The sequence below is a fragment of the Cucurbita pepo genome, chromosome LG12 (assembly GCF_002806865.2).
Source record: "Cucurbita pepo subsp. pepo cultivar mu-cu-16 chromosome LG12, ASM280686v2, whole genome shotgun sequence".
Lineage (NCBI taxonomy): Eukaryota > Viridiplantae > Streptophyta > Magnoliopsida > Cucurbitales > Cucurbitaceae > Cucurbita > Cucurbita pepo.
The window spans coordinates 1,327,199-1,340,421 of NC_036649.1; the positions used below are offsets into that span (position 1 = coordinate 1,327,199).

The 13,223-nt window shown below is 34.1% G+C and overlaps 1 protein-coding gene across 1 annotated transcript; it reads left to right on the forward strand.

Moving 5' to 3' along the window:
* The first annotated feature begins 9,030 nt into the window (after positions 1-9,030).
* LOC111807466 (sugar transport protein 13-like) lies at positions 9,031-11,797 on the forward strand. Its single transcript, XM_023693201.1, has 5 exons — positions 9,031-9,249; positions 9,338-9,657; positions 10,176-10,300; positions 10,397-10,901; positions 11,071-11,797. Exons 1-5 carry the CDS (start codon positions 9,048-9,050, stop codon positions 11,611-11,613), a joined length of 1,695 nt encoding a protein of 564 aa, XP_023548969.1. The 5' UTR covers positions 9,031-9,047; the 3' UTR covers positions 11,614-11,797.
* The last annotated feature ends 1,426 nt before the right edge of the window (positions 11,798-13,223 follow it).

The following is a 13,223-nucleotide window of genomic DNA, read 5'->3' on the forward strand; positions in this document are numbered from 1 at the left end:
TTTTTTTTTTTAATTAAAAAATATATTTATTTATTTCCCCCTCAGAACTCAGATATAGTGATGAGAGAGAAAAATGTAGGCCAGGATCGTAGTTTTAGGGGTTCCTTGAATTTTTCCAAAAGATGTGGTGACTGCCTATAGCCGGTAGCGAAGACGTTGGTAAAAGCAACACGACGATCGCAAGGAATCTAGGTGGCCGCATCAAATATGGTTCCAACCGGTCAAGTTCATTATTCGGTTTCCACGTTTTCATTTTTTTTTAATTTAATTTAAATTAAATTGCCGATATTTCCAGAAATTCATTACTGGGGTCCACGTGAAAAGCACTTCCTCTTCATACAAATCAACGGTCCCGATCTCTTATATCTCCTTAATCACCACTGTTTCCATCGTTGGATCACTGTCTGACGTAGCCACCTTCTCCCTTTTTAAAAAAAAAAACAATAAAATAAATTAGCCCTAAACTCATCCACGCCGAGCTGGCACCGAACCAAACAGGCCCCTCCCTGTCGATCAGTGCGCCGTGTTTTGACCGTCCGATCCTCCCCATCGCACGGTCAAGCTTCATCTAAACACCGGGGAGGAAACTCTGAGTCACGGTCGCGGAATTTCCGAGAACCCATGGGCCCCACTTGTTATTATATTAATAATTTCCTTTCCCCTCCCTCCAGGCCAATTGTCACGTTCGTCTTATGTGGCAGCATTTGATGACGTGTCATCCGGTCCCACCTTTTATATACTGGCGGTCAAATTTCGGTATTTACTTCCACTTTTATAATTAAGAAAAAAAAAGTAAAAAGTAAAAAAAAAAAAGGAAAAAAAGGAAAAGACAAACAAATTACTCTAGCCACGTGTCATTCCATGATTGGGCACATCCTATCCGCTTGCTGCATAAGCACCCACCTCGGATCTTCATCCATTTCCCGTGCTCACATGCGGGTAAATAACGAAATATCTAATACAATATCACGGCCACGATAACCTCACACGCCTGTCACGCAAACCCACTCGACAACCCCGTACATTTCCGCAACGTCAATAGGCAAGAGGCGGTGGAGTTAGCATTACTCGATTAAAATAATAATATTTTTGTGTAAGACGAGAGTAGCCACGTAGGAAATAATGGACCCCACCGGAAAAGGGTAAGCTGGGCCCACCATTATCTTTTTCTCTCCCTCCCCAATTTGTCGGTTAGCAAAGCGAGTAATATTTTTTAAATTAAAAAATATATAAAATAATTAGAATTGTATTTTGTATTTAATCTAAAAAGAAATGCCACGTGTAAATAAAATGTGAAAATTTGATAGCAACTTCACCTACGTGGCAACGTTTATAACCGTGAGTAACCCTAGCCGTCACCACCAAGCCCTAACCCTCCATTGGTATCCATCTTTTTCGCTACACAGAATATATAATTCTTAAAATATTTTAATCAAAATTTTATAAAAGATTAATAATCAATTTTGTATTTAATAAATTTTTTAATTCTAATTTAATAAAGATTTTAATTTTCGATTTTTTACATTTATATTTTTTTTACTCCTATTAAAAAAAATTAATTCCAAGAACATAAACTTTTTTGTTTTTAAAATTTAATTTTTTTTTTAATGTCAAATAGGTAAATAGAGAAATTAGGGATATAAAATTAAAAATTAGGTTATTAAATAATTTTGGAAATTAAGAAGATCACAAAATTAAAAATTATTATAATTTTAAAAAAATTAAAATCCATACTAAATTACTGTTTTAACCTTAAAAAAAAAAGAGAGACAAATACTCTGACAGCTTAATATTTGATTTTTTTTTTAATTTTTTTAATATATTGTTATTGTATTATTATAATTAATGACACGCTCCATCCAATTTTGATTACCCTCCTAATATAAAATTAGGGAATCTTTTTATTATTATTATTATTTTCTTTTTATCGTATTTGAATTCACGAATTTTATGTATATATATATATATATACGTTATATCAAAATATTAGTGATATATTATAAAATAAATATATAAATCCGTTCATTCTTTTAATATATAAATTGAATTTTTTTTTTTTTTTTTGAAGATTTATGTATTTAAAACATAAGTTGGAATTTGAGAACATTTTAAGAATGAAAAATGAAATAAATACATTATTACTAAAAATATTTAATCGAGTTCTTTGTATGGTAAATATATCTGGACGATAACGTTCTATAACAAATTCCAGAGTAGCTATTAACATCGTTTCTACTATTTTAAATCATAGTTATTCAAATAATTGATCATAGATGAACATAGATGTTCATGTAATTTGCGTGATTCTGATCTCGATCCTACCCTAAATAGGGTGGAATTCGAACAGGGAAATGGGAAAAGAAGTGGAAGAGATTTCTTCACGTTAGCTAGCTAGATAGACTCAGATGTAATATTGAAACATGCATGAAGAGCTATGTGGGTCTGACGACGAATCGTAACGAGTCGAAGTGGATAATATTTGTTAGTAGTGAGTTTGGGGCGTTACAAATGGTATTAGAGTTAGTCACGGAGCGGTGTGCCAGGTGTCACGGTCATGTTCTTCCAAGGCGTGTTACCCATGGCCACATGCCCATGACAAGTCAAACCCTTCATGTCTTTCTATGTTGTAGTTTTTTTACTTTTGTATTTATAGGAAATATGACATTTTGAAAAAAATCATGTCTAGACCTGTCACATGAAATGTCTCAAAATGTACTATAGGGGATATGACTAATTGTCAATTTCTCTCTACCCGATAGTTATATGCAGTAAGCCGTTGTGGTTGTCTTTTGCTTATATTCCCATATAACACCAATTTCAATTTCTCAAATCTTACTTTCAAAACTCTCTCTACTCCCGTTTTCTACAACCTTATTATTGAACAAAGGCCAAAGGCTCAAGCATATGTCGCTTGGTCGTGGTCGTAAGCATATCTCACTTGTTGCTAAGGAGTGAGTGCTGCACAATTGAAGTCTGCTGCCACCAAACTGCGATTGCGACACCAGGGGGACATTGGGTTCCGAATGGGGGTTGATTGTGAGATCTCATATTGATTGAAGAAGGTACCTTATAACGGTGTCGAAACCTTTTCCTAACAGACGCGTTTTAAAACTATAAAGCTGATAGCAATACGTAATGGGTCAAAGCGTACAATATCAGTTAGTAGTAAGTTTTGGCTGTTACATACCATATCTACTATTATTCGTCCATTCTTTTAATACATACTTCATTCTAAAGATACGGTCAATAGTTTATCGTAAACACAATCGAAACAAATTCAATTCATGAAAAATTATAACATAAATTACAATTATATAATTAAATGTAAATATCTCAATTTATTGTAAATTATAAGGTAAATTATATATTATATAATAATAGAATTAAAAATCTATTTACAGAAATATATTTATTTAAAGTTCTTTTTGGAAAACAATATATACCTTAATGCTATTTAAATTAGAAAATTGTCAATTTATAGAACTGCAAAATATAATTAAAAATACAATTAATGAAATTAGAAGATAATAAATTGCCTTTTTTCTCCGTATAAGAGAAAAAAATCGACAAAATTTAAATAAATAATTACCAATTTGAACGTAACTAAACTGATTATTGATTTTTACCGTTAATAAAAAATAGATTAACTGACATAAAATATATATTATGCACCGAAAAAATTAGGGAGTTAGTTGTTTAGTTGATATATTTAATTAAATAAAGTGAATGAATAATCTAAAAATTATAATAGTTTGGAATATTTGGAATATGAATATTTTTTAAAACCTAACTTTGGCATGATTGTGAATTATTTTATGAATATCATGTTTAAAATTTGTGGTGGCACGCGACAAAGCTCAAAACAAAATAAAATAAAATAAAAAATTCAAAAAAGGAATTTTATTTTTTTATATATAAAATAATCATTCATGCGTGTGACGTGCCACGTGGGTAAGAACCACGTGCGAGTAAATGAGGAAAAACGTAGAGTAGTTGGATGTTATCTACTGAAAACTTTTTAATGAAGGTACTCCGTTACTTCTATGACACGTGGCATTTACTCCTTGGCTGTGATTTTCCACTCTGGAATTTCCCATTTTTCTCTTTCGTAGCTTATTAATTCATTGTCATCAGCCTCACGGTTTTAAAACACGAAAAAATCGTTCCCCACTCCAACCGAAGTGGGAGTTCACGACCAACCTCCCTTGAGATCCTAGCGCTCTCGCTAGCACATCACTAGCTGTATGACTCTAATACCATTTATAACAGTCCAAGCCCACCGCTAACAGATACTGTATGTTTTTTTCCATCACGTGTCGAATAGTGGTTTTAAAACGCATCTGTTCGAGAGATATTTCCACACCATTATCATAATACTTCGTTCCCCTCTCAAACCGATACGAGATTTCACTATGATTTTCCTTATTATAAAAGACAAGTATATGTAAATTGATGACTTCGTACGAATATTTATTTTAAAATATAGAAATAACTCAATGTTAGGTACAAAATAATTATTGAATTTTAAGATAATTAAGGACAAAACATTAGGCAACGCCATAAAGGACATCGTTATGCCCTAATACAAATAATTGGTAAACTTAATTGTCGACCCTATTCCCATCAATTCTCTATTGTCGAATATATTCTTATAAACCATCGTCTAAGGTCTGATCGTGCGGGTAAAAATTTCTCGGGTTACTTCAAGTAGCCTAAGGTCTGATCCATAAGCAATCGAGATTATATTTTAGATTCTCGGGTTCATTGAGTTCAAAATTTTTATCGACATTTTCATACGTCCGTGAACTTATTATCGACATGAAGGGTGAACGAAGTCGATTATTAGTTCATAACCTAGCCCGTTGTTATTTTGGGCTTGTTCTAAAATCTTGCTTTCTGTGAAAAAGGGTAAAATGGGAATTTCACCTTGCATGTCATACCAATGGGCTTGGGGCAGGATTGTCAAGACATATGGGCCACAGCCCAGATTCAATCCTTTTGATGGGCCTCCACTGTGCGTAACAAAGCCGACATGTCGATTTGTATTTATTAATTATTATTTTTTTATTTCATAGTGCTGCTTTTGTGTTTTTTTTTTGGTCTTTATTAAAAAATATTATAACTATTTTTTTAATAAAAGAAACTTTTGTTTGTTTTTTCCCATTTTAATTACTTTCATTTTTCATTTATTAAAATTATTTAGAGTTCATAGCAAAATTAATAATAATAATAAAAATAATTTTTTTTTTTTAGTTTTTAAAACTTGGATTATCATACTCGAGCGACCGTGAACGTTAGAAAGAATATGGTTCAAAAATAGAGTGAGGTACACAACAAAGTGTTAGGAAAATAACGATAATCATTCTCGAGCGTTATCGAGGGTAATTTTGTAATTTTCCACACTATTTCAATAGAACTTGGCAGTTTCAAAACATTGAACACGGTCCTGATTTTTTTTATGGATTAATATAAAGTCTCGTGTAATATCTTTTCTATCCCTATCTTGTTTTCATTATTGTTACCGTTTAACTAGGAACGACTATATCTCGTGGAAGATAAATTGATTGAAACCACGAACGAAATTTCACAAAATAGACCTAATCGAAATCAAAATCACTGACGTGATCGAGTTTTGTTACTACACCATTTACGAGTGAGATCAACCTTGACCACATTATGACATTTTGTCGATGTCATGATGATGTGGTGGAAGATAAACGTAGAAAATCTGTACATGAAATTTAAGATAACTTTTGGTTTTGGAGTCATCAGTGATGTTTGCATAAATAGACAAAGTGTGTTGAGTTTAATAACCTCGACACGTGTTCGGTATTGGTAAGTGTTGTTGGTAGTCTTTATAAATCCGTTATGACTTCTTATCTATTCATATAAGAAACAGTGACTCGAACTCATAAGTTATGAATATTTGAGATTTTATTGTTTAAACCGGAGACAGTGAACGAAACAAAGAGACTTCTTCCCATTAACTAAACGAGTATTATATTTTCCTTCCCCATTCCCACCTAGTTTCCCGCTTTAATATTAATCAATTATGCAATGCTCGAAATATTTATCTACGCATTTACATCTAAACTACAATTAATCTGATTCATTAAATTAATTAGCACAACAAATTCTCGATAGTCAATCTGATTCGGATAAGAACATCCGTCTTATCCATAACTCCAATATATATAATATTTTTGTTTCTTTAAATTCGAGCTCATATAGTCAAACTACGTCGTTCTAAGTCAAAATTCAAAGTCAAAATTATATTCAACATGGTAAAAGAGTCGCCAATATCCAAGTAGGGTTTCAAAAACAATGCCTTTTTGAAGTCAAAGAAACAAAAGTCAAAGTACTTGGGGACATGCCGCCCCAACCACTTCCCTTGTTGGTTTGACTTCTCGTGGTAATCTTATCCATAAAAAAACTGTCTACAAATCTTCTAATATAATTTTAAAAATTATTTAATAAATTTCTAAATTTTTAATTTCTGTTTAATCGAGTCGTAAAGTTTAGAAATTATCAAACCATTCAACACAAAATTTAATACTCAAAAATTACGATGCAAAATTAAAAATTTTAAAATATATTGATAATTTATCCTAAAAAAATAATAATTTGAGTCGTTATTGTATCTGTTATTTATTAACTTAATTCTTTTTAAGAAAAAAAAATTATTTAAAAATATTAAAAAAAATTAAACACTCCCATTAAAATAAGCACGTGCATCAGGTGCCTTATTTTTGTATTTTTATTTATTATTATCTGAAAAGAAAAAAAAAACACAAATANTTTTTTTTTTATGCTTTACATGGAATTTTCTTTTATTTATTTATTTAATTTTAATAATAAAAACATTTGACTAATGTGTATAATCAAAAAACGAATCCGACGGCTGCGGCTAACTGAATATTGTGAGAACATGAAATTTGAAAGTCAACATTTCTTTTTCTTCTTTCGGATTTTACTTAATCCCAACCAATTAATTGCTTCAAAACCTAATTATTGTTATTATTATTATTTATATCCGTTCCATTATTTTGACTTTAAAAAAGAGTCAAAGTAGAGACGAAAAAGTCTTCTCCATCTCCGTCACTTATTTCAATCTCTATCTGCAAAATTTATATATTTATTAAAAATATTAATTTAAAACAATATTTTTAACGGATAATTTCTATTTTTTATATAATTTATTAAAAGAATATAAAACATCTGAATAATATTAAATAGACGTCATAAAAGCAACAATTTAATAATATATACTTAATTATTTCGTTTATAAATGAAAATTGATTTTCAACGATTGGGTGAACAAACGAATTTTTGTTCTTATCCATACGGAAGTTAATTGGATAAATAGAAGTTATTATTCTATAAATAGTAAAATAAGAAAAATACAATTTAAATCATTATATAAGTAAATAATATTGGATAACCTATAAAAAGAAAAAGAAAAATTATTTTAAAATTCTCAATTAAAATCCACACATTTATTTACTATTTTTATTTATTTATATATAATCCACACGAAAAGTCTTCTATTCAGCCTCGTCGACGTCTTTTTCATCAAAATTTTGAAAATTAAAATAATTTCCCCAAAATATATTAAATAATTAGAGTCTTACGTTATTTTTGTTTTTCATTTGACCAAATTAATAAAAAAAAATTAAGAATAAAGATGAAAATTTGGCCTTTTCCACCGACGTGTCGTTTCCTGTGCTTCTGAAGACTTTAATCTATGAAACGACATATATTTCCTATTCCCTTTCACATTATATATTTTCTTTTCTGAAATTTAAAATTCTCCCACGTTATTACTAAATTATTTACTTTAAAAAAAATAAAAATAATATAAGAACTTAATTTAATGGAAGGTGTTGAATTTGACTTACGTGGACTCACCCCATTGGAAATATTATTTAATTATAAAAAATAAATTAAAATAATCCCAAATAATTTAGTTTTTATACTTTTAAAACCGTTAAAATTATTATTATGATTTAATTTAATTTGGATATTTGTGTAATAGCCCAGATCCATTGGAGATATTGTCTGGGCTTTCCCTCAACTGCTAGGGAAAGGTCTCCACATCCTTATAAAGGGTGATTCCACCCCCTTCAGGGTCTAGCCTCCTCGCTGGCACTCGTTCCTTTCTCTAATTGATGTGGGATCACCACCAAATCCACCCCCCTTTGAGCCCAACGTCCTTACTAGCACATTGTCACGTGTCTACCCCATTCGGGGAACAGCGAGAAGGCTGGCACATCGTCCGTTGTCTGGCTCTAATACCATTTGTAACGGCCCAAATCCACTACTAGCATATATTGTCCTCTTTGGGCTTTCCCTTTCGGGCTTCCCTCAAGGTTTTAAAACGCGTCTTCTAGGGGAAGGTTTCCACACCCTTATAAAAGGTGATTCCACCTCCTTTCGGGGCTCAGCATCCTCGCTGGCGTTCCTTTTTCCAATTTATGTGGGATCACCACCAAATCCACCCCCTGTGGGGCTCAGCGTCCTTACTGGCACACCACCTCGTGTCTACCCCCATTCGGGGAACAACGAGAAGGCTGACATATCGTCTGTTGTCTGACTCTGATACCATTTGTAACGGCCCAGATCCATCGTGAGTAGATATTGTCCTCTTTCAGGCTTCCCCTCGAGGCTAACACGTCTGCTAGGGGAAGGTTTCTACACCGGTGATTTATTCTCCTTTCCGACCAAGGTGTGACATCACAATTTGCGTGCATAAAAAATATATAATAAATATCTTATCCACAAAATTTAAATTAATAAATATGTAAATTCAAAAAAGGAAATTGGATTTTTTTTTTTTTATTGGAAAATATTTTGGAATTTAAGTTGAATATTGAATTCACACACGGTTTATCCAGCCGTAAAATAATTTGGTGTTGACTAGCCGTCTACGATAAACATCAGCCGTCCAAATCACCACGTGGAAGGATCCTAGCGACGGCTCTGACCTGCTTCTCTCTACTTTCTCTCTCATCGTCGCCTATAAAATCCGAAGCTACCCGGCCGGCAAGATGCAACCAAGTGTTTCAGTCTCTTCTTCATTCAAATTTGGCACCTCGCTTGCTGTTTTCTTCGCCACCATGCCTGCCGGAGGATTCTCCACCGCCGCTGGCGGCGTCGAGTTTGAGGCCAAAATCACTCCCATCGTCATTATTTCTTGTGTTATGGCCGCCACTGGCGGCCTCATGTTCGGTTACGACGTCGGTGTTTCCGGTGAGTAAATTAATCGATTTAGTAGATATAAATTCAAAGTTTAGAGACTAAATTTATATATTTTTATTATGTTTGATTTTAATCTTAGGTGGAGTAACATCGATGCCATCGTTTTTAAAAAAATTCTTCCCGGTGGTTCACCGGAGAATCAAAGAGGGCGGCGATAGTAACTATTGCAAATACGATAACCAAGGTCTTCAACTATTCACATCGTCCTTATATCTCGCTGGATTAACCGCCACCTTCTTCGCCTCCTACACCACACGACGGCTCGGGCGACGGCCGACCATGTTGATCGCCGGCGTGTTTTTCATAATCGGTACCGTTCTCAACGCCGCTGCACAAAACATCGAAATGCTCATTATTGGTAGAATCTTGCTCGGTTGTGGTGTCGGTTTCGCGAATCAGGTCAGATTCTCTGAATTATTTACCCTAATTTTTAGTCACGAAAGTGGTAGCCATTTTGTTTGACCTATAATACACATTAAAAATTAATATCACGAAGAGAATCATTTGAAAACAACGGGTCCGATCTTCCATGTTCGTAAATCATGTGACTCCAAATAATTAAAAAATAAGATTCGTTCTTCAAAATACAAAAATATCTAATAGATTCTTAAATTTTTAATTTTTTTTTTAATTTTTTTTTTTGTCGAATATTATGATATTTTATTGATGAAAATGATGGATAACAAATGAGCCAAATTTTTGATTCCCCATGCATTATTTATAATTTTATTATTTATTTATTTATTTAATAATATTATTATTTTGTCTTGTTTGAAGGTGTTGAATTTTTATTATTTTATAATTAAACCAAGATTTGGCAACCTTCTATTGGTTAATTAAATTCAACTCTTTCAAATAAAATATAATAAAAGAAAATTAAAATTTAAAATAAATGAATTTTGTATTTTTAATTACAGGCAGTGCCATTATTTCTATCGGAGATTGCACCAACCAGAATACGTGGCGGACTTAATATATTATTCCAACTCAACGTCACCATTGGCATACTTTTCGCCAGCCTCATCAACTACGGAACTGCCAAGTCAGCATTTTTTCCCTTTTTCCTTTTATTTTGATCACACGTGTCATCTATAACATGCTGAGCTGGAAAATTAATTATAATTAAAATTAATTGCAGAATTAAAGATGGATGGGGATGGAGGCTGTCCTTAGGGCTGGCCGGAGTCCCGGCCGGTCTACTTACAATCGGAGCTCTTTTAGTAGTGGAAACGCCGAACAGTTTGATAGAACGGGGTCGTTTTGAAGAAGGAAAAGCCACTCTGAAAAGAATTAGAGGAACCGAAAATATCGAACCGGAGTTTTTGGAGCTGGTCGAAGCGAGCCGGATTGCAAAGGAAGTAAAACACCCATTTCGAAACTTACTCAGGCGGCGGAATCGGCCGCAGATCATTATCGCCGTCGCACTACAAGTCTTCCAGCAACTCACCGGAATCAACGCGATTATGTTCTACGCGCCGGTTTTGTTCAGCACTTTGGGGTTTAAAAACGACGCCGCTCTGTACTCCGCCGTCATCACCGGAGCTGTTAACGTTGCTTCTACCGTCGTCTCGATTTACTCTGTTGATAAACTTGGCCGCCGGATTCTCTTGCTTGAAGCCGGAGTTCAGATGTTTATTTCTCAGGTATGGAGATTAGATCGGATTATGAATTTAATCAAGAAATTAAATCAATGGATTAGATCGGATTATGAATTTAATCAAGAAATTAAATGAATGGATTAGATGGGATTATGAATTTAATCGAACATTTTAAACAGAAATTAAGAACTAAATGAATCGATTGGATGAACAGGTGGTGATCGCAGTGATTTTAGGAATCAAAGTGAAGGACGATACGAACAATCTCCACAACGCGCTGGCCATCGTCGTGGTGGTAATGGTCTGCACATTCGTGTCGTCCTTCGCCTGGTCGTGGGGGCCTCTGGGATGGCTAATTCCGAGCGAAACGTTCCCTTTGGAGACACGATCGGCGGGGCAGAGCATCACCGTGTGCGTAAATCTCCTGTTCACCTTCGCCATCGCTCAAGCCTTTCTCTCCATGCTCTGCCACTTCAAGTTCGGGATCTTCCTGTTCTTCTCCGGCTGGGTTCTTGTCATGTCCGTGTTCGTTCTGTTTCTGCTGCCGGAGACCAAGAATGTTCCGATCGAAGAGATGACGGATAGGGTGTGGAAGCAGCACTGGCTGTGGAAGAGGTTTATGGACGACGACGGTGAGGATCGCCGTCGTTATGCGGAGGAGAGTGTGAAGGCTGTTGGGGTTAATGGGCGGGGCGCGGCGGTGAAGAATGGGCAGAGTAATGGGAATGGGTTCGATTCTGTTTCGCATCAGTTGTAAATTGGGATTTTGGTTTGTTATTAGTTAGTTGGGGCGGGGGAAAGAGTATGAATATTGTTGTTTTTTTTTTAATTATTTTGTTTCCCTTTTATTTATATTATTGTTATGGGAAACAGAAAAATAGAGACTTTAATTCACTTTTGTAATTTGTTTAGAATTTAATGTTAAAAATAAATTTATAAAATCTTTTTTTTTTTTATTAATATAAAATTATGAGTGTCTTTAGCTGGATTGTCTTTAAACCTAATTTAATTGTCTTTAAAGTTTTAAAATGCGTCTGCTGGGGAGAGGCACGTCCTTGTAAATAATGTTTCGTTCTCATCTACCACCGATGTAGAATCTCACAATCCACCCCCTTACCCAACGTCCTTGCTGGTATTCGTTCCCCTTTCTAATCAACGTGGGATCACACAATCCACTTCCCTTTGGGGCCCAGCATCTTCGCTGGCACACCGCTCGATGTCCACCCTCATCAGGGCTCAACGTTCTCACTGGTCCTCTCCAATCGATGCTGGTTCTCACAATCCACCCCTTTTGGGATCCAACGTCCTCGTTGGCACACCGCTTGATGTCTACCCCTTTCGGGGCTCAGCGTCATCGTTGACACTCTTTCTCCTCTCTAATTGATTTGGGATCTCACAAAAAAAAAAAAAAAAAAAAAAANGCCCTTAACCCATTAACGAAAAAGAAAAAATAAAAAGATAAGGCCATTCCATTTCGACAAAAGACCCACACCCAAGTTCCATAGCTTTGGGTCCGCTATCCCGATCATGATTTTCCTACCCCTGGAGGGAAAAACCCTTCCCTTTTTGGTCGGTTGTGGGCGAGGAGGGATTCGCACCCCCCGACACCATGTTTCGTAGCCACGTGCTCTAATCCTCTGAGTTACAAGCCTCACCCCGTCTTCACTCGATCGGTTCACGGGAGCACCTTAAAAAAAGGAACCTTTCCTCTCCGCAGTCATTTATGAATATTGAATCAAACCATAATTTTTTTAGATTGGGTTCGGTCGAGTAATTGAGTTCATTTGGCTTCAAAATGTTAGTTTTTAAAGTATGTCTATTTATTTTTAAACATTTAATTAAAATTTACCATTTAATTTCAATATATATTAAAAAAATTACTTTCTAAATATCTAAAAATTATTTTAAAGAGTTCAAACAAAGTAATAGCGGCTATAACATCTACGAGTAATATATATTAAAAAATAAATAATAAAAAAATATGCGTATATAATTGTATCATACGCAAAATTATATATTTTGAAATTCGATTCAATTCAATTTAATGTTACGAGAACCCGTTAACATCTGAAATCAACCCAACTCTACTATAATCATAACCTAACTCCACTATGATCTCGTTGCTTTATACCGACGTGTTTTTACATTCACTCAAAATTCATTATTACGGAAATGTCGTCTTTAATTATAAATTTATAATCTTCCTTGCTTCTGATCACTATATACGTTTTGTCCGTTCCCTATTTGCAAATGATGTAATATCTACCTTATTCATCATCTCTCACAACTAACCCAATAAATAATAAAAGTTATTTACCAAATTAACATTTCCCGTGAAAAAAGTATTACAAACTTCATATCATCGAC

Bases quoted from the DNA above. Each gene is read 5' to 3' on its own strand.
- LOC111807466 (XM_023693201.1), top strand. From the start codon at position 9,048: ATGCAACCAAGTGTTTCAGTCTCTTCTTCATTCAAATTTGGCACCTCG. The intron at 9,250-9,337 runs GTGAGTAAATTA...TTTTAATCTTAG, and splicing joins TTACGACGTCGGTGTTTCCG to GTGGAGTAACATCGATGCCA. The intron at 10,902-11,070 runs GTATGGAGATTA...TTGGATGAACAG, and splicing joins TTCAGATGTTTATTTCTCAG to GTGGTGATCGCAGTGATTTT.